Source organism: Eptesicus fuscus, chromosome 6, assembly GCF_027574615.1.
Source record: "Eptesicus fuscus isolate TK198812 chromosome 6, DD_ASM_mEF_20220401, whole genome shotgun sequence".
Taxonomy (NCBI): domain Eukaryota; kingdom Metazoa; phylum Chordata; class Mammalia; order Chiroptera; family Vespertilionidae; genus Eptesicus; species Eptesicus fuscus.
This window is the reverse complement of record NC_072478.1, coordinates 50242199-50263750: the sequence shown is the minus strand read 5'-3', so window position 1 is coordinate 50263750 and position 21552 is coordinate 50242199. Positions and strand designations below refer to the sequence as shown.

At 40.0% G+C, this 21552-nt stretch overlaps 2 protein-coding genes across 2 annotated transcripts in view; both read left to right on the top strand.

The window, feature by feature from the left end:
- Nucleotides 1-11855, top strand: part of TRIM2 (tripartite motif containing 2) — an 80496-nt gene extending 68641 nt beyond the window's left edge. Inside the window, exons 10-11 of the mRNA XM_054717679.1 lie at nucleotides 702-842; nucleotides 7471-11855. Of these exons, the coding sequence (XP_054573654.1) occupies nucleotides 702-842; nucleotides 7471-7623 (294 nt within the window). The 3' untranslated portion in view covers nucleotides 7624-11855. The remainder of the gene's footprint in view (nucleotides 1-701; nucleotides 843-7470) is intronic.
- Nucleotides 11856-16252: 4397 nt separating this feature from the next.
- MND1 (meiotic nuclear divisions 1) overlaps nucleotides 16253-21552 on the top strand; it is a 61728-nt gene continuing 56428 nt past the window's right edge. Inside the window, exons 1-2 of the mRNA XM_008144123.3 lie at nucleotides 16253-16312; nucleotides 20142-20199. Of these exons, the coding sequence (XP_008142345.3) occupies nucleotides 16289-16312; nucleotides 20142-20199 (82 nt within the window). The 5' untranslated portion in view covers nucleotides 16253-16288. The remainder of the gene's footprint in view (nucleotides 16313-20141; nucleotides 20200-21552) is intronic.

Below are 21552 nucleotides of genomic sequence, written 5' to 3'. Positions count from 1 at the left end.
CTCCCTTCTCTCAGTAGTCTCAGGGTCATATAAACTCTCTATTTTAGCTAAAATATATTCTGAAAAAATATATTAAAAAGCCCTTTTATTACTCACCTTCTCTCTCTCTCTCTCTCTCTCTCTCTCTCTCTCTCTCTCTCTCTCTCACACACACACACACACACACACACACTTTTCCCTGTTATAATTGTGAAATCCAGCCTATTCTTTCTTGTGATGTTGACTTAGTAAAATGGTAATAAATTCTAAGCATCTGGCCTAACAAAAAGCTCCTACTTTCTGACCCAACTTTGAATCATCATCTATCCTGTTAGAAATACAATGCTTATTCTTAAAATTTAGCTATTTATTTAAAGGCAGAAAGAATAATATTGTTGACAATTATAGCTCTACTTTCTCATACTACCTTATATTTGTATATATTTTATAATTTATAATGAAAGTATTTTTCACCTAAGTATCAATAACCAGATAAAAGTTAGGAAAAAAAAGAACTGATTTAACAAATGATAAATCAGATTTATACAGTAAATTGGGAAACCACAAGTGCAGTGGGAGTCTAGTTTGTAGATCTGTTTAAAAGAATGTCTTAAATTATAGGTCTTGTTATAAATAACCTGCTCAGATAGATATTTTAAAATCCATAATGTTGGCTCAACTATTTTCATTTGAAATGAAATAATTTTAAAATATTTATACAGGTGTTTAATCAGGAAGGAGAATTCATGCTGAAGTTTGGCTCAAATGGAGAAGGAAATGGACAGTTTAATGCTCCAACGGGGGTAGCTGTGGATTCAAATGGAAACATCATTGTAGCCGACTGGGGAAACAGCAGGATCCAGGTAGATAAAAGTGCTAATTTATTTGTGTTAAGTGATTGGTATTCGTTAAAAGTGGAGGATTAACTGTCCCTAGACCTTAATGTTTTTCATTCTCATTGGTTAGGTCAGTGGTTGGCAAACTGCGGCTCGCAAGCCACATGCGGCTCTTTGGCCCCTTGAGTGTGGCTCTTCCACAAAATACCACGAGTGGGCGTGCACGCACAGTGCGATTGAAACTTCGTGGCCCATGCGCAGAAGTCGGTTTTCGGCCTGGGCGTGTCTATTTTGAAGAAGTGGCATTAGAACACTCAAGGGGCCAAAGAGCCGCATGTGGCTCACGAGCCGCGGTTTGCCGACCACTGGGTTAGGTCATAAGACCATAGATAATCTCACAAGAAGTGCCAGACTAAGGAAGGTGGAGACGAAAAATGTCAACATATTACCAGAGTGAAACCCTCTAAATCAGGTGTTTTTAACAGGTATCCCACAGACCCCAAAGGGTTTGTGGATAGAATTCATGAGGTCCTTTGAACAAAAATATTATATTATTGTTTTTACTAACTTCTAATTAAAAATTATCATTTACTTTCATTATGAATATAGGCAATAATCACATTTGTTTTTGTAATATCTATAACTTTGTCACCAAGAGAAATCACAGAAATTTTCATGTTACAGTTGCAGACATCTCGAATTATCATTTATGCTCATTCAAAATTGTAGTTATTAGTAGGCCCATCACTATTTCTTGTTATTTAATGTATTAGTTTAAAAAGCACACATATTACTATAATTAAAATTTTGTAATATTTTATTATATTTTAATATGATTGTTTTCCTTCATAATACCACATATTTTGTTTCATGATTTGCTAAATAACCTGAGCCAAAGAGGAAGTCTGAAGGAAAATTTTTAAAATATATCGACTGAATGAAAATGCAAATATAGCACATCATATTTTGTGGCATGCAGCTAAAACAGTGCTGAAAGGGAAATTTCCCCCAAGCTTTGTTGAGATTGGCATATAACACTGTGTTAGTTAGTGTACAATGTGTTGATTTAATACTCTCCTATACTGTAAAACGATCACCACCATAGCATTACATAACATCGTCATGTCACAGGCACATTGCTATCGGAGGAGTACACGAATGGGATCCTCCGTTGCTGGTGGGGTTCTTGGGGCGCCGCTGAAATAAGCGCTTTCAGAATTCCCCGTGAGAGAATGAGGTGTGGTAGAAGACTTTATTTGTTTAGAGAAATATTTCTCAGTTTCCAATGTCCCATTTCCCTTAAACCAGTCCTGAAAGAGGAGCAGCTGTGGGTTCAGCAAAGCCAAGCCCAGAGCTTCCTTTCCATGTTGCAGCCGAGTCCAGTTCCACATTCAGGCTAATTGAAGTCCATTAGTCCGTTATGTGGAGTCCACATGGCCACGGGCCACATGGACGGATGCAGGGGAGCACGCCCCCTGCCACAGGGGTCAGGTGCAAGCAGCAAGGGAGAGGCCAAGAGCCAAGAGCCAAAAGGAGAGAACTCTCTTTGTTCAGAAGTTTAAATATTCAGTTTCAAACCCTTGCAGTGGCCATACCTATTCTGGCCAATTACTTGCTCCCAGGTATGATTGACAGACAGGTAAGCACCTTCCCATGTCACTCAGACCTTATTGGGCATGTGTCTAAGCTGCCTTTGCCCCATCCCTTCCCCCAGCAGTCAGCAGGGAATACACTTGGAGAGTGTTAAATTAGCAAAGCTGTATAAATGGAATGCTATATTATCTAGTCCTCCCTTTACTCCTTTCCTGTTAGTAATAGCCAGGTTATTACAACAGTATCCATATAATTACCATTTCTTTTTTTGTGGTGAGAACATTTAGGTCTACTCTCTTGGCAGCTTTCAAGTGCATAATACAGTATTGACTGTTATCACCTCCTGTGCATTAGATCCCCAGAACTTATTCATCTTCTAACTGGAAGTTTGTACCCTTTGACCAACTTCTCCCCATTTCCCTCACCCCCCCAGCCCTGGAAACCACCACTCTACCTGAGAGGGAAATTAATAGCACTAAATGCTTACATTAGCAAAGAGGAGAAGTTGAAAATCAATCATCTAAGCTCCCACCTCAAGAAGCTAGAAAGAAAGGAGAAAAGCAAACTGAAAGCAAGCAGAAGGAAGGAAGCAGTGAAGATAGGATCAGATCGATGAAATTCAAGATAGAAAAACAATAAAGTTGGTTTTTTGGAATGATCAATAGAATTGACAAGCCTCTAGCAAGACTGACAAAGAAAGGGAGAAAAGATACAAAATACTAATATCCTATAGACTCTGCAGACTTCAAAAGGATAATAAGGAAATTCTATGGACAACTCCACATGCATCAATTTGACAACTTAGATGAAATGGACCAACTCCTCAAAAAGTACAAACTCCACAACTCACCCAATCCTACCTAATAAAAGAGTAATATGCAAATTGACCATACCTTCGCTACACCCACAAGCCACGCCCACCAGGAAAGCATCCGCCGGAGGCTTTTCCGGCCTTGGGCACCAGCAGGGAGCCTGTGATGGATCGCAGGGAACTGGGGGTCCGCTCCTGCGAGGGGGTCTGCTCCTGTGGTGGATTGCAGGGAGCTGGGGTCCCCTGCCCAATGGGCGGTGTCTGCGATCACAGGGAGCTGGAGGTCCCCTGCCCAGGCATAAAGCTTTGGCCAGAAGCTTTAGGCCTGGGCAGGGCACAGCCCATGATTGGTGTGAACTATAGAGGAAACACCTTTTCTGACTGCACATTGGCTAAGCTTCCTGTATGCCACTGGTAATATTCTTAGTAACTTGGGTAATAAGAATCCAAAAAGGTGATCTAGGGTTTTCCACCACACTTCTGGAGAAAAAAATGAAGGTCCACTGCTGGAGGGACTAAGAAATGTCATATCCTGCCCTAGCCGATTTGACTCAGTGGATAGAGCCTCGGCCTGCCGACAGCAGGGTCTGGGTTGATTCTGATCAAGGGCATGTACCTAGGTTGCAGGCTCCTCCATGGCCGGGGCCCAGATCAGGGCTCATGCAGGAGGCAACCAATCAAAGTGTTCTTCTCACTTTGATGTTTCTCTCTGTCTTTCCCTCTCTCTTCCACATTCTCTAAAAGTCAATGGAAACATATCCTTAGGCGAGGAGAAAGAAAGAAAGAAAGAAAGAAAGAAAGAAAGAAAGAGAGAGAAAGAGAGAGGTAGAGAGAGAGAGAGAGAGAGAGAGAAAGAGAGAAAGAAAGAAAGAAAGAAAGAAAGGAAGGAAGAAAGAAAGAAAGAAATGCATATCCTAAGAAAGACACATCTTGAAAATCCTAAAGAAAGTTGTCATTTTTTCTTGGTGAAGGGACTGGAGTCGTGTTGGTGAAAACACCTTGGTGGCTGTGGTGACTGGCAGTGGCTGCAGCAGCGGGTGATGGGGCTGGTGCCTTCCCCTGATCAGCCCAGTTGCCTCTCACAAAGGGAGGCCAGACTGCGGCTTAGGCCCGCTTCCTGTGGGGATCAGGCCTAAGCCATCAGTAGGACATCCCCTGAGGGCTCCCATTATGTGAGGGGGCAGGTTGGGCTGAGGGACCCCCCACCCCCAGTGCACGAATTTCGTGCACTAGGCCCCTAGTATAAAATAAATGATTTGAATAACCCTACAATGATTAAGGAAATTTAGTTCATAATTTTAAAACTCCCCCAAAATAAACCTCCAGACTCAGATGGTTTCACTTGAGAATGTTACCAAATGTTTAAAGAAGGTTTAGCATCAGTTCTACACAATTTCTTCCAGAAAACAGAAGACATAGGAACATTTTACAATTCACTTTCCAGTTTAGCTTCTCATGCCCTGATCCCAAAACCAGGCTAAGACAGCACAAAAAAGAAAACTACAGACCACATTCCTCATGAATATAGATGCAAAAATACTTAACAACATATTATCAAATAGAATTCAGCCATAAATAAAAATCTCCTGCCCTAGCTGGTTTGGCTCAGCAGGTAGAGAGACGGCCTGTGGACTGAAAGGTCCTCGGTTGATTCCAGTTAAGGGCACATGCCCGGGTTGCGGGCTCGATCCCCAGTAGGGGGCGTGCAAGAGGCAGCTGATCAATGATTCTCTCTCATCATTGATGTTTCTATCTTTCCCTCTCCCTTCCTCTCTGAAATCAATAAATATATATATATAATTAATTAATTAATTTTAAAAAGTGAGTGTCTTAAAAAAAAACCTCTCCATGCTAAGTGGTGTTTATTCCAAGGTGTATGACTCTTCCAGTATTTGAAAATCCATAAAAGAAAAAATAAATAAATTGGACTTAATAAAAATTAAAAACTTTTGCCCTCTGAAAGATTCTGTTAGCAGGATAAAAAGATAAGCAATAGACTAGGAGAAAATATTTATAAATTTCATATCTGACAAAGGATTTATACCTAGAATATATGTATAAAGATTCTCAGAATTTAACAGTAAAAGAACCAAATAATCCCACTAGAAAATGGGCAAAAGACATGGAGAGAAATTTCACTGAAGAGGACATACCCATGAAAAGATGTTCCATATCACTATACATGAAGGGAGTGCAAATTAAGACATGATGAGATATTACTACACATATATTAGAATAGTTAAAATTAAAAATATTGACAGTGCCTAATGCTGGCAAGTATGCAGAGAAACTAGATCTCTTAGACATTGCTAGTAGGAATGTATAATGACAGGCAGTCTTTAAAATCATTTGACAGTTTCTTTAAAATATTGAAAATACATTTATCATACAACCCAGCAGTTGCATTCCTGGGCATTTATCCCAGAAAAATGAGAATGCATGTCCATACAAAGATGTGTACATTGTCATTCATAGAAACTTTGGTATAGTCCAAAACTAAAAATAACCAAGATGTTTGTTGACAGATTAATGGCTAAACAAACTGGTATATCCATACTATGGAATATTACTCAGCAGTAAAAAGGAAGAGACTAATGATGTACTCAGCTGCTTAGATGCATCTCAGGGGCATCGTGCTGAGTGGAAAAAGCCACTGTTAAAAGATCACATACTGTATGATTCCATTTATGTAACCTTCTTGAAATGTTAAAATTACAGAGAAGGAAAACAGATTAGTGGTCAAGAGTTAGAGATGGTGGCGGAAGGGGAGTGTGTGAGACTGTAGAGAGGCAGCATGAGGGAGATCTCTGTGATGGTGGGATAGTTCCGTGTGGTGATTGTGGTGGTGGTTATATGAATCTATACTTGTGATAAAATGTGTGTATGTATGTACACATACATCCCAATGTCCGTTTGCTGTGTTTGCCATTGGGGGAAACTGGGTGAAGGTACACAGGCTCCCTCTTCACTACGTTGGTGGTTTTCTGTGCATCTATAATTACTTCAAAATTAGATGTTAACAAAAACAAATTTAAAAGAAGAAGAAGAATTTAAATATATTTTCATGATTTCAGAATAATAATATCATGAATGGCATTTGGCACTTTGATTGGGTATGAAAAATAATAAAACTGCTTACATTCTGGGAAAAAATAACACTAAAACACTCTTTTGAGACTGTATAGTCTTTGTCAGACTGAATTTACAGATGGGCTGTTCGTCTTTGCCAATGTGGCCCTGTGCGATGCACGGGAGAACCCACAGTGCACTGGTTAAATCGAGTAGCACTCAGAGGCCTCTGAGGACAGCAACGGTCAGCAATTTAAATCTGTGATATGTATCTACTTCTCCGAAAAAGGCCTGAGACTCTAAATGTAACACTAAATACTTTCATTTCTGAAATATATTTGTTTTGCTTAATTATCCCAGTGGGCATCTACATTTGAAAGAGGCCTTCTGTGTCTGATGGTAAGCCAGACACCAACAGGGAACCAAAGCACTTCTGAGTGGGACCACAGGTGATGAGCCGTGTTGTGACCCTCGCAGCACCTGCTTGGTAACGCTGCCTTCTAGAACATCTGATGGGCCAAACACAGAGGTCCAAAGAAACCAGCCTGGGCCTTGCGAAGAAGTGTTCCTGGTCCTTTTATGTCATCATCGCAGAAGCTTACAGAACGAAAGAAGGCCACCTCCTATCCAAACGTACATGTTGAACCATGTGCATGTTGATTTATTATAATTTACTCTTTTCTGAAAAGAAAAGGAATAACCTCTATTTCTCATCCCATATTATGACTCAGGACCATTCTTATGTGATCGAGTGGCTTATTTTTTCTCACTTATGATTGTGGATAAAAGAGGGATGTAAGGCTAGACGGGGAAGATGTGAAGGTTTGAGTGAGAAATAAGACTGATTCATTTTTTAAGCACCATCCAGAGCAGTGGTTGTCAACCTTCAGACCTCATGGACCACCAGTGGTCCACGGATCACCGATTGGCAACCACTGATCCAGGGCATTCCCCTCCAATCTGACCACTGTAAGAACATAAGTATGATCTGGTGGCTAATGGCATGTTCTTTGTCAGTGACTCTTAGAGTGTGCGAGGAGAAAAAGCGAGGTAAGTGGAGGGAGGTATTGTATGTTTGATAGTGACCTAAACAAACCTAGATACACATGCTTTTACAAACATTAGTAAACTATTTCTCATCATGTTACTATAACTTTTCCTGTAACACTCTATTTTTGACAGGTTTTTGATGGAAGTGGATCATTTTTGTCCTACATTAACACATCCGCTGACCCACTCTATGGTCCCCAAGGCCTGGCCCTGACTTCAGATGGCCACGTTGTGGTTGCAGACTCTGGGAACCACTGTTTCAAGGTCTACCGGTACTTACAGTAATGGTGGGCAGCTGGACGGCCGCTTGCAAAGGTCTTGCACTATAAACTGGAATGGATTTCTCGCCGCGGGACCAGATTATACTAGACTTTTCATGCTAGAAGGAATCATTGGTGAATTTTCGAGGTTATTTCTGAATGTAACAATTTCCTTAAAAACTGCATATTTGATTTCTGTAATTGAACTTTAGGGTTAAAAAGAAACTATAAAAACTGCAAAGTTTTACACCTGTGAACTATGGCTTATAGGACAGGGATGTATGTAGTTAAACCAATTGTGCAAATCAAGTGAGCATTAAAAAAAAATACCTGGGAGATTTAAAGGTATTTGTTAAGCCTGTGAATGGCAGCCTTTGCACAGAGCTTCCAGAAACAAAACAAAAACAAAATCTGTTGTAGTTATATACTTTAACCTCAGTCACAAGACCTGGGGGATCTTCTAACCTCACTTTTACACTTGGTATTACTCTTGTGACATTTTTTTGGCTATCAATAACTACATATAAATTACTTTAGAAAAAAAAAAGACCGTCTTGCAAAAATCCTTTCACCTGGGATTAGCAGGCCTCTGAGTTCAGCACTTAAAAATAAATGCAAACTTCCTCTCCTTCCTGGGTTAGATCAAAGATCCATTTTTGGGTTCTTTTCACCTTCTCTCTCCTAATCACCTTGTCTCAAAAAACAAAGTACATTTTTTCAGGGAAACCTGAAACTCCTGATGCTTTGAAAAGCATATTATAATAGTAATGCTACCTGTTGGTAAACAAACAGCCCAACTCCAGATCAATGCACTGGATGTAATCAAGAAAAAGTTATGTTTTATGTGCCATGTTCTCACACGTGTCTCTCCTCTTCCACTTCATGAAAGCGAAAGCTTTACCTCCTGCAAAATGTCAGCACATGTAGTTGGACACCAGTATCCTAGGACAGAGAGCCATAAGTAGCCCTTCGGAGGACGGATGGTGTCAACCAAAGGCATGTGACTGAGTAATGGTTTCCCCTTAGAAAGCAAGTGTTACCAAAGTTGTGAAAGCGTTACAGGTAAGGGCATGTTATGGTTATTTATCATTGTCTAATGAATAGTAGAGGCATTAAAGGACTATGTATACATGATTAGGGTAAGGTAGAATGTATCATATATATCTATATAGATAGCTGAATCTTTGGTGTATTGAAGTAGGCAGCACTCTGAAAGACAGAAGCATCGTCCAGCCTTTCTTCAGCACATTCCTTTACGGAGCAGCTTCAAGCCGTCCTGTCCTAGTAGAACAAGCCCTAAAGCAGATTTCATCTTTGCCATTTTCCAGGAATGATGGTAACGGCTGACTTTGCATCAGAAAATGACCTTCTGGTCTTTCAAAAATAAAAAACAGGTCAAAAGAGAAAAGTTAAACTTGAATTACATTTAGACGAAGTATAAATGCATTTTGAGAAACAGTAAGAAGAATTTAGTTGGTCATTAATCTGTCATTGGTACTGTAAAATAAGATGTGGTTTATTTTCACTGTTAATTTTCTACTCAGTTTTACCAAATAGGATGTCATGTTTGGCATTTTCGATAATGACTTTGGGATCTTTTTCACTGAAAGCACCTTAGAACTGTACTATAAGAAAACATTTCCCATATGTATAATTATATGAATGTGATGTTTATTGCTTTTTAATTTATAATTCAGCCCCTCTCTTATATAGAATTTTTTTTTAATTTAGAAGGGAAATCTAGCTACTTCCAGTTGTCCATCAAATTTATGCCCAAAGCAACCTCTGAAAAATTTTTTTCAGAAAGATTTACACTTAGATTTAGTACATCTTTAGTTAGGTAGAGTTTTCAAAATATTGAGATTTTGATAAAGTTATAAAATTCAGTAACATTTTTAGAATGTTAAGACACTGTTTCCTAACATGAGTGGAATAAGACTTTGAATTTAAATCTTCATATTTAATGAGTGCCTACTAGGAGCCAGGCTGTTCTTGGCACTGGGGACTTAGCCATGGAGGAAACAGACAAAATTCCTGCCCCGTTCGAACTTACACTCTAGGGAGGGAATTTCGTTTTGCTCTTTATTAATATTCTGCATAAACGATAAGCTAGACTTCTGATAGCTCCTAGACTACTTAAAAGAAACCTTTTAAAAATTGGTTAAATTCATTTTAGTTTATTTCCACAAGTAAAAAATGGCTTCCTATTTAGATTCTGTCACAGGCTATTGATATTAAGACTAGTTTACTTAAAGATTTTTTTTTGCACAACATTTAAATTATATGTGTGAATTTAGAAATTAAGCAGCTATCATACAGTATAATGTTGGATATCTCAGTTAGTAGATTGAAGACAAAGCTAATTTTTTTACATATCAATATTGGCACAAACTGGAATGAAAGAAAAGGTACTTTGATTCAGACCTGTTTATCTGTTACTAAAACACATGCACTCCAGGAGACACTATATTTCCCCCAAAAAATATGTAATCATATATGTTAATATAAATAACATTTCATATTTGGGTACATATGTGCATTTACTGTATTTCCTGGTAAGCATCTTTTAGGGGGCAAAGTGCTGCTAAGATACAAATAGACAAGATTTAAGTGAAATTTTGTCACATTCTATGGAAAATGGTTTCTGGTAAACTGAGAAGGATATTTAAAGTAAGTGACTTTCTTCTGGGCTACCATTATTGCTTGATTTCTCTTTGTCAAGTGTACAGAACCTGTCATACATTCATGATAAGTAGCACTGAAAAATTATCCATTCAAATTTCCCCTGGGCACTATGGTCGAATATTGCCAGTAAGAATGTAAAGGTCAGTGACAATGCATCTCTTCCCAGTACAGACCTCCCCTGCTGGACACGGGTGGTAAAGATCACTTGACCGTTCAGAAACACATGAATAAAAAGCCTTTATGACTCTGCCATTTTTTAATGGTACTTGGTATTTTGATCAAACGTTCATCTCTAGTAACTAAACAAGTCCCCAAGTTTCCTTATTTTCATTTATTTCTTGACTAGATTTGAGGCAAGTAAATACTACAGGCCCATGGAACTAGAACACACTTGCTTCTACACTAAATATACAGGGTATGTCCTCACACGGAATTAACTGGAATAGCGGTACACTAGCAAGTGACTATGGATCCTTAACATTACGGGGTTCGCACGAATGCTTTGGCAGTGCCTACTGAGTTCATTGGAGGGAATGCCAAATAAACATCAGGTCATCTGTAGATTGCTTCAAATGGGAAAAAAATCTTTTTGTACATTTGGACTCTACAGGATCCTCTCTATTCACCAGCTCGTGAAAAGGAAGGAGTATTTTTAGTTTAATAATTTTTAAAAAGACATTTCCAGGTAGGGTAAAACTAAAGCTACTTGCTGCAAACATCATCTAAGTTGTAATACTGTTGCATTCTGTAAACGTTGCAGGGTTTTAAAATTTACAATTACTTTAATATTTTTGATAACTAGGAATCTAGTATTGCCATAAAGGAACTAAGTGCCCATTAAAGATTTGTTTGGTATAAATAAATAATTTTTTGTTTTGTTTTAAATGACAGTAAGCTACAAATCATGGTGTTAATCTTAAACTTTCCCAAGATGAATTGTGTGGCAGTGATCGTGTGGTTGGTTTGTGGAGAACGTATGAAAGCTATTACGATTCTAAAATCGATTGATAAACTGGCTATGTTGTTCCAATGAATGTACAGCATTTCCATTAACCTTTGAAAGCAGCACAGCCTTAAACTCAATGCTTTTGCTTTGTGACTCGGAATGTTTTGTCATCAACCAGAGTGTATTCTTGTAATAGAATTCTTTATATCGTTCTCAAGTCTAGCCTTTCAGTCCTATGTATAAGTAAACAGATTTTTTTTGCTTCCTCTTTTTTTTTTTCGTTTTAAATTTTGTACATTCCACCTGTATAGGCCTGTTTCATACGTCCTATGTATAGACCACTGAGCCTCGCGCTCTCTGATGTTGATTCTGTTTGATGTATTCTCATTTGTTCTTTTATGAATCAAAATGCTGACTGCCTATTTAAAGAAAAGAATAAACGCTGTGCATCGAAGTGTTTGGATGTTCGTAGCTGCATACGTACCACAGTATTTTGGATGCTTTTAGTGTACAATAAACCTTTAATTCTGTCTTGAAACATAGGAGAAACAAGATTCATGCGTATTATCTTTACCATGCACACAAAAAAATCTCAAATCATTATAATAAAGCTTGTTTTCTCCGTTTCCAGGGTGAATGTTTGCTTATTTAACATAGTCTCTTTTCTAAGGTAGGGCAATGAAGGAATGTTCTAGAATTTGTGGAAGGTTAGCCATCCCTCCAACCAACACCTTCAACTAGTGAGAAGGTTCCGCCCCGCCCCGGCCGCCAGGGGTCGCTGCGCGCCTTCGGGGCCAAGGCCGGTCACTCCCACCGCTTCCCTTCCGGTCGCTCCGCCCCCGGGGCGGGGTTGGCGCCAAAATCAAACCCTCCTGGGCTTGCCCCGCCCCCCGCCTCCAGCGCAGGCCCCGCCGCCCCCGGAAGACGCCCGGGCTGCGCCATGGTAAGCACCCAGGCCGGCTCCGGGGACCCCTTCCACCCCAGTCTCCGGCTGCAGGAGGCCCCGATGGGCTTCGGGGGCGGGTGCTCCGCCCTGGGCCTCACGCGGAGGGGCCGCTAGGCCGACACCCCGGTCCCCCCGCCCTTTCCGGCCCGACGCGGCCCAGAGCGCACGCCGCCCACCTGCCTCCGCCGCCGGAGCCGGAGGCCGAGCGCCGCGCCGGGACCCCCGCCCCCTGCGCCCCCGCCCCGGGGCCGCGGACGCCCGCCTGCTCCCCGCCCCGCTGCACCCCGCGGCTGGCGGCTGTCTCCCGGGCGGGTGCGGTGAGACCCTGGCGCGTTCGGGAGCGTGACCCGAGCATCACAAACCTCTGCCCTCTGTCCGGGGGACCTCGAGTCACCTCCGAGCCGGTGCCCCTGCTCCCCGACGGCCGCCGCCGAGGGCAGCCCCTTAAAGAGAACCCGAGACCAGGCAGGACGCCCCGGAGCCCCAATGCCTCTCCTGCTCTGTGACCATTGAGTGGTCTTATGCATCGAAAGGGGTTCGAGTACGTTTCTGAATTGCTCTCAATTTCATAAGTAACCCAGGGAATCTTCACTGCAGGTGATTTCTTGGAAAATCAGTTGTTTTTTTTTTCCAAAGGGCACGCACCTCCCTTGGGGGCCGCGGACAGCTGCTGGGCAGGGAGTTGGTCAGTCGCTTTATTAGGGCCGCACCTGGGGGGGCTCCCGATCCTCCAGTCATTTTCATAAATCTTCAAAGTTTCATGCTGGCTTTTTTTTTTGTTTTTTTTTTTCTGCTTCTGTTGGCAGACGATCAACATCTGATTAAACAGATCTAAGATTTTAATACCTTAATTTAGTTAAGTGGCCGTTATTTTTGCCGAGCTAATGGTAGACCAGGATTTAGGTGGTAACGCTGTTTGTTTGAAGATTCTTGTCCAGATGTAATTATAGCTGATAACGGCCTCTTTGTGGTTCAACTACCATCCCAGCCACCTGGGCGTGACACGGTGTCAGAAGCCAAACGGGACCACGCTCAAGTCTGTTACCAGGGCTCTGTGGTGCCATATTTCTCCACGGAGTTGTTGGCCCAATAGAACTGAATACTGACAATTGTCACAAGTGCATTAACTTTGTCCCTTTACCCAATCTCTCTCGACTCATAAATCACCCAATATTTCATGTTAACTCTTTTCAGATGCTTACCTCTGATAATGGAGAAACATGGAACAAATTAGAAAACTTTTTGTAAGCCCTACCCTTCCTATTTTTTGTTAATGATTAAGAATTAAATTTAGCATTCTTTTAATCAAAGGTGCCTTTCCTTCTCTTTCCTGATGGTGAATTAAGAGCTGTTTTGACTTGGTCAGGCTTGCTGAGTAAACAGTTATGTTAAGTCCAGACATATATACTTGGGAAGTGGAGAAATGCAGAGTATCCTGCCACTTCTGATTTTGCAACATTTTATTGTAATTGATCAACAGGGCTGACTTCAGGAATTCTGTAGCTCCTAATTGGAGGAGGTTCCTTTGTTGTCCTCAAGTCAAGTTTTGAGTCGCCTTACTTACTAATTTGAAGACATCTCTAACTTAGAGTATCAGGAGATTTTCTTTAATCTTAAGTATTAAGTAAATGAGCTTTTAGATGCGTGGTTCTGAAATTAAGGCCTGGCCTTCACGCCGGCTCTGTCTAACCCGGCACTAAGCTCTGGGAAGGCAAAGGCAGTTCACGTTTGAAGATTTCCAGTCCGCTGAGACAAGTAAACACATCTTCTTAACTGTAGTAAGTGATGTGATGAAGTTGTATTCTGGGAACACGTGGAATGACACTCAGCCCAACCTGTGAGCTCAGAGACGTTCTCTTAGAGAAAGCCTACCTGAAGCCTGGGGAGACTTTTTGGAGTTCCGAATAGGTGAGAGGAGAAGGTGTTTTAGGTAGGACAACATTTTTGAAGGCACCGGAATGGGAAAGAACATTCTCTGTGCGGAGAATTCCAAGTAGTTCCTGTATTACAGCTCAGATTGCTTAGCTCTCTGGGTTTTCATGTAAAACTTGAGGTGAGGAGTGATACCTATGAGAGTAGTCGGATCAGGTGATAGAGGGCCTGTGCGTATCTTTCCAGGGTGTTGAGGGTGTTGGAGACTTCTGGATGGTTGGGAGCCGCTGAAGGCTGTGGACAGTGCAGAATGTGGACTTAGAAAGTGCAACCAAGTGTGCTTAGGGGGCTGCAGCTGTGTTGCAGCAGACAGATAATGAAGGCCTGAATCGAAGTAGAGGTGGTAGGCATGGAGCAGACTGTAGATTTGTGAAATAGTTAAGTACTGAAATGGGCAGAAGTTGGTGATTGGTTGGATGTGGGATAAGATGAAGAAGCTAGGATAACTGCCAGGCTGCTGCTCTGGCCTGGGTAACTCGGTGGTATCTAACTGAACTCAAGATCTACAACAGCAGGTTTGGCGAGTGGCCGAGGGAGAGGAGGAGTTCAGTTCAGACCTCCTGAGTTTGAAGTCTGTCCAGCAGGCAGGTAGATACAGGAGATCGAAGCTCAGGAACACACTCAAGGACTCATATGTAAGGATTTGAGGACCCGGTGTATTAGTTAAAACCGTGAAAGCAGATGAGATCAAAGAAAAGGCGTGAGGAGAAGAGGGCATCGATAGAGAACCCTGGGGAACCGCCGTGTTTGAGAGTTGACAGGGGAAAAGGAGAAACATATAAACTTTAAGGGTACTTATTTTACCCATATGGCTCATCAAGGAAGGCAGGATTATTTTATTGCTGTGAAGATGAGTGTTGGGTTGTAGGACCTGCAATAGAATAACGACTCATGCTCTGGTATCTGTTCAGAATGGCAATTCCACATCCTCCCCAGGTATCACGGGCTCTCATTTTCTGATGGAGTTTCTGGTTGGATATGGTCGATCTTTAATTGTTGTTTTACTTATGTCTGCATTTGTAGCGGTATGACGTGTTTTAAACTTATTTTTTATGGGCAATGTTTGAGAAAGATGCAGATGTTTCTTAAGAAACATGAGTGCAGAGTCCTCTATTAGAACACTAGAGATGATGGTTCTCGTTCTCTTTTGTTATTTTCTGTGAATCTTTGAATTGAGGAAATTTGGCTTTTTTTTTTTTTCACCCTTTATTTTGGACTGTGTATACAATAGATAGTAAAATTTATTATTAACATGCATTTTAGTTATATATTATCTTAATTTCAGGTTGGCTGAAAGATAGTTAGAGGATGATAGTAACCTGACATGGGCTCCATTTTCTACTTGGATAGGTTTTCCTTCCTCCAGCCCACCCTCCACAGTGCTACTACAACTTTCTTACTAAACTGTAGTTCTAATCTGTCACTCCCTGCTTTAGAAATTGTGCAGTAGCTGCTCATTGACTAGAATAAAGTCTGCTCTCTTTGGCTGGACAATCAGCCTTCCATCATCTGGCCCCCAGACTACCTTTCTCACCCTACCTGCCACTCCCTGCACATGCGCCATGCAATCATCAGAGCCTTTCTGGAATAGCCCATGTACTTCTATTACATTGTGCCTGTATGTGGTCTTCCCTGGACACCTTTCTCACCATTTCTCAACTCACCAAAATCCACCTCATCTCTGGCTTTCCTAGTGAACTCTCCCTCCCGCCCTGAGTGGAATTAACTCATTCTGACCTGGGTAGCAATTCAGTCTGTTCTGGGTAACAATTTGTGCATGTTCCTGTTCATCAATTACAAATAGTTATATCTATGTATTTTCTTTGACAGATTGTAAGTCTATCGAAGGTAAATACAGTGACTTGCCACTGGATCATTTGATAAATAATGAATTTATACAGAATGCCAGGCTCTGTCTCAGTCACAGTTTTTACTGTACTGGCAGCACCTACCACAAGGCTTGACCTATAATCATAGAATAGTTCAAATCAGTCTTGAGGCCTGGCTGTGACCGTTATCAAGCCTGTTGGTACCAGGCAAGATCATACATAAAATTTCTAGTAATGTTTCAGACCAAGTTGTTTTAAAATGCAGTGTTTAAAAAAATTCAGTGTCTACTTTTTAAATTTTGTGCTTTAGTCGAAGAAAAAAGGACTGAGCGTAGAGGAAAAAAGAGCCCGCATGATGGAAATTTTTTTTGAGACGGTAAGTCATTTTCCCTAAGATTTTTAGTATTTTGCATAATTTTTTCCTTACATATATGCCATCCAGTGTTAACTATACCTTTCTTTTTTTTAATTCTCACCCGAGGATATGCTTTTTCATCGATTTTAGAGAGAGGAATGGAGAGAGAGACAGAGACAGAGAGAGAAACATCGATGCGAGAGAAAAACATTGATAGTTTGCCTCTAGCATGCACCCTGACTAGGAATCCAACCTGGACATGTGCCCTGACCGGGAATCAAACCTGCCACCTTTTGTGTTCGGGCCTACACTCCAACCAATTGAGCCAGACCAGCCAGGACTTAACTGTACCTTTTTCATTAGAGATCAGTACTCACCAATTTCCTGAAGAGTGAATAAAGTTCTGAAAATATTTGTGGTGTTTGTGAGCTATGGGATATGGAATAACCTTATCCCAGTGTTCACAGAGACTATCCTACACACTGGACCCAGAATTATATTTCTGAAGCATATATTTGATTGTGTCCTCTTTCTGCCTGAAACTAATAATAAGATTAGCTCACATCCACTGAGTATCCCCTAGGTGCCAGCTGGCCGGGGTGAGGGGCCGTGGGTGGTTGGCCAGCCAGCCCCACCCCCTGGTCGAACTCCCAGTTAAGGGGACAATTTGCATATTAGCCTTTTATTATATAGGATTATATACTGGACATAATTGTATGTGCAATACATCTTGTTTACACCAGCATCTCCACAACATGAGAGTAAGCTGCACTATGAGATGGCTAGCTACAACATCACTAGGCGATAGGAATTTTTCAGCTCTGTTATAATCATACGAGAGGCCTGATGCACGAAATTCGTGCAAGAGTAGGCCTTCCTTCCCCCAGCTGCTGGCACTGGCTTCCCTCTGGCACCCAGGACCCGGTCTTCCCTCCGGCTTCTGGCAGGGACCTGGGCAGCCCTGGCTTCGTCCGGAAGGACGTCCAGTCTAATTAGCATATTTTGCTTTTATTATTATAGATGGCATGTTGACCGAAAGGTCATTATGCAGTGCATGACTGTAATTGTATAAATTGACTGATTTCAGTTCATATATTCCCATATACAGGGTGTCCCCCCAAAATGTATACGCACTTTGAATGATTATAAAGTCAGTATTTATTACCATACAGTTCATTTTTAAAAGTTAAAGGAATCTATAGAAATGAATAATCTTTTTTTGTCAGTGCTTGTTTTTAAACATGACTGTTCTTGTCCAGGCACTGCTGATAATATGAAGCAGTGGAATCGCAAACATCAAGAATCATTTTGGCCCTAGCCAGTTTGGCTCAGTGGATAGAGCGTCAGCCTGCAGATTGAAGGGTCCCGGGTTCGATTCCAGTCAAGGGCACATGCACAGGTTGCAGTCTCGCTCCCCAGTAAGGGGCATGCAGGAGGCAGCCGATCAATGATTCTCTTTCATCACTGACGTTTTTCTCTTCTCTCTCCCTCTCCATTCCTCTCTGAAATAAATAAAATAATAATTTTGTTAGTTATTTTTGCACCCTTGGTTTGTCAATTGTTGCCAGTTTTGTATTATAAACTTTATTTTTTATGTATCCTGATTAAAAAAAAGTCTAGTGGCACTTTAGGTTAAATTTTCTTTGTTCAAAGCTTAGTCTGGCTTCACCCATTATTTTAAACCAGTTAAACCTGAAAAGGAGTGAAAATTAAGTAAGTTATCAGCTGTTAAAGTGTGTATACATTTTTTGGGACACGTTATATAGTCATTCATATGAATACATATATGTATATATTTGAAGTTGCTAATGTACTACAAAAATAATTCTTTGGCCCTAGCCGGTTTGGCTCACTGGATAGAGCGTCGGCCTGGGGACTGACGGGTCCCAGGTTCGATTCCAGTCAAGGGCATGTACCTTGGTTGCGGGCACATCTCCAGTAGGGGGTGTGCAGGTGGCAGCTGATGAATTCTTCTCTCTCATCGATGTTTCTAACTCTCTATCCCTCTCCCTTCCTCTCAGTAAAAAATCAATAAAATATATTTTTTTAAATAATTCTTTGCCTGTTAATGCTTAAGAACATGCTAACAGTATAGCTCAATGATAGAGAACTTGTACCTGAAGTCTGTTTCACCTAATAACTTTGTGACTTTAAGGAAGTTATTTAACCTAAGTCTCAGTTTTCTCGTCTATTAAGGAGGATGATAATAACTGTACCCAGCTCACAGTGTTGGTATAAGAATTAAATGAGGTAATCTATATAAAACATTATAATGCCCAGGTCATAAGTGCTTAATTAAAAGTTATCTAGTGGTAGCTTACACATGTATATTTTTTAAGGGCTAGAACCATTGTGTTCATCTGTCCTTCACTATCTCTGTTTAATGCTGGGGAAAGCTAGTATATACTTGAGACCATTTTCTCTGTCCACTTAATTGACCACATTTTAGATATGAAGCTAGTTCTTTGCAAGCTCATTTGTTTGCACAGCAACCCCACTGGGGCAGCCAGTATGTCCGAGGCTCTTCCTTGATGACCACATATCATATAGGCAGATGTCTCAGTGAGTTCATGTCCTTTATCCAGGGAATCTGAAGTATTTGCAAATAGATTTGATTAATTGATTTTTTAAAATGCATTAGACACCTAAAGTCAGTAATTTATTGCATGTTCTCTGAGACCTTACAGTATTATCTTTTAAACAGTTTATTCCCAGATGTGCAAAAATTGATTTCACACCCTAAGATCAATGACTTCGCAGTTTCCTTAATTTAGTAAATCTTCAAGTGTAGTGAGATGAAGTTAACTTTTTCCAACATTTTATTATGAAAGAATTTTTACAGTGATACCTATGTATCCCACTTCTAAATTCTACCATTAACATTTTACTCTACTTACTTTATCACTTATATATTCATCTGTCCACTCCTTTATCCATCCATCAATTCGTCTTTGGTGGGAGGATGTATACCCAGGTACCAGTCTTTTGTCAGGTATATGTTTTATGAATATTGTCTTCTAATCAGTATTTGTGTTTTCAATTTCTTAATAGTACCCTTGGATAAGCAGAAGTTTTAAATTTTTAGGAACTCTAATTTTCATCATATTGAAGTTGCCTTTTCAAGTTCATTTTAGAATAAGTAGATCCCAGATTTCAAAACAATCATCACAATAATTATCTTCTGATTGCTGAGTACTTCCATCTTAAATATTTTATTTTGGTTATCCAAGTTTTTTTCATCACTTTAACCAAGGCTTATTACAAAAAGAAAGGAGTAACTGTAAGATTAAATATTCTACATATATAAGTTCCCATAATGTTTAATATGGTGGACAAGCAACGTGTATAAAAAATGATTGATAGGCAGCCATGCATATATAATTTTCCTATTTTTTAAGTGTAGCTCTTCCATGAAACTAAATATAAACAATTCTTGATAGTTGTTTTGTTTTTAGTTGGAACTGCTAAATCTGTAATGTATGATATATGCTAAGCAAAATACTGTTTGTGTTTTCTTAAAACCAGTGTCAGAGAAGCTAGATTATCTCGTGTTAACAAATGATTCATTGTAACTAGTTTTTATACTTCAGTGGGAAGCTGTTCTTCAGTTACTTTAAGATTTGTATGTCCATGCAAAACCTGTCCATTTTAACTTCTATGGTATTAAACAAGATAATTGCAGTTTCTTCTGGCTACAAAATGCTTGATTCTATTGCATTGTTCATTTCCAGGTATAGTTTTTTTAGTACATTGTTTTTTGTATGAACAGAATTATGGTAAATATAAGTATAGAGTAGAAAATAAATACATGTTTTTCATTTCTTTTTAAATTTTTTTTTTAAAAAAACAGAAAGATGTATTTCAGTTAAAAGACATGGAGAAGATTGCTCCCAAAGAGAAAGGCATTAGTAAGTATCAAAGATGTGCCAAAATATGTAGGGAAATATTGGTCCTCTTTTCTGCTATAGTCTTTCACTTTATGGAAACATAAATTTCTAGGGATGAATGTTTGTAAATGTATAATGTGTAATATATACATTAAACAAATGTACAGTGACACAGATCCATCATTATGGTATTATACAGAGGATTTTCACTGCCCTAAAATTCCTCTGTGCTCTGTCTCTTTACTTCTTCCTCCCCCCTCATAAAGTCTTTACATGAGGTCTTTGGGCCATGGCCATGTTTCCTGTGTTTGGAGTATCTGCTCTAGGAAAATTGAAATGGAGTATGCATGTATGTCCATGTACACACATATATACATACATACAAATATACACATTTATCTACTTATGGGCATAATTTACTTCAAAAGAAGTAAAAACTGTTCATGTATGTTTTAATATTTGTTAAATGTTACTTTTTGTCTACTTGGTGTATTCATTTTCTGTAGCAGCAAATTACCACAAACTTGGTAGTTTAACACAATAGAAATTTATTCTCTTAGTTCTGGAGACCAGAAGTCAAAAATCAAGGTGTCAACAGAGTTGGCTACTTTTGGAGGCTCAGAAGGAGAATCCATTTCATGTTTCTCTCCTACCTTCTGGTGGCTGCCAGCAGTGCTTGACTCACAGACACATCATTCAATCTCTGCCTCTGTCTTCACATGGCCTTCCCCTTTGTTATCTCCCCTCTGTCTCTTACAAGGACACAGGCCATTGAATTTGTGACCCAGCCAAAATCCAGGATGATTTCATCTGCAGATCCTTAATTATACCTGTACAGATGCTTTTTCAAATACGGTCACATTCACAGGTTCTGGGGGTTATCTTTTGAAGGGTCACTGTTAAACTCATTACATAGGATACATATATTTTTACTTTTTATTTTTAAATATATTTTCATTGATTTCAGAGAGGAAGGAAGAGGGAGGGAGATAGAAACAGCAATGATGAGAGAGAATCATTGATCAGCTGCCTCCTGCACGCCCCACAACCGGGCATATGCCTGACCAGGAATCGGACCATGACTTCCTAGCTCATAGGTCAGTGCTCAACCAATGAACCACACCGGCTGCACTGGATGCATATTTTTTTAAAACTTTCTGATTACGTAAACTACATGCTTATTTTAACAGATTTGGAAATTATAAAGAATATACTGAAAATAAAAGTTGTTCATGAGACCATCACTGTTAACATTTTGGTGTATTTTGATGTCTTATTTTTAGGTTTTGTTTGTCTTTATGTATGTATCTGTCCATTTCTCTGAGAAAGAACTATGCTGCATATACAGTTTTGTGTTCATGTCTTTTTTCATTT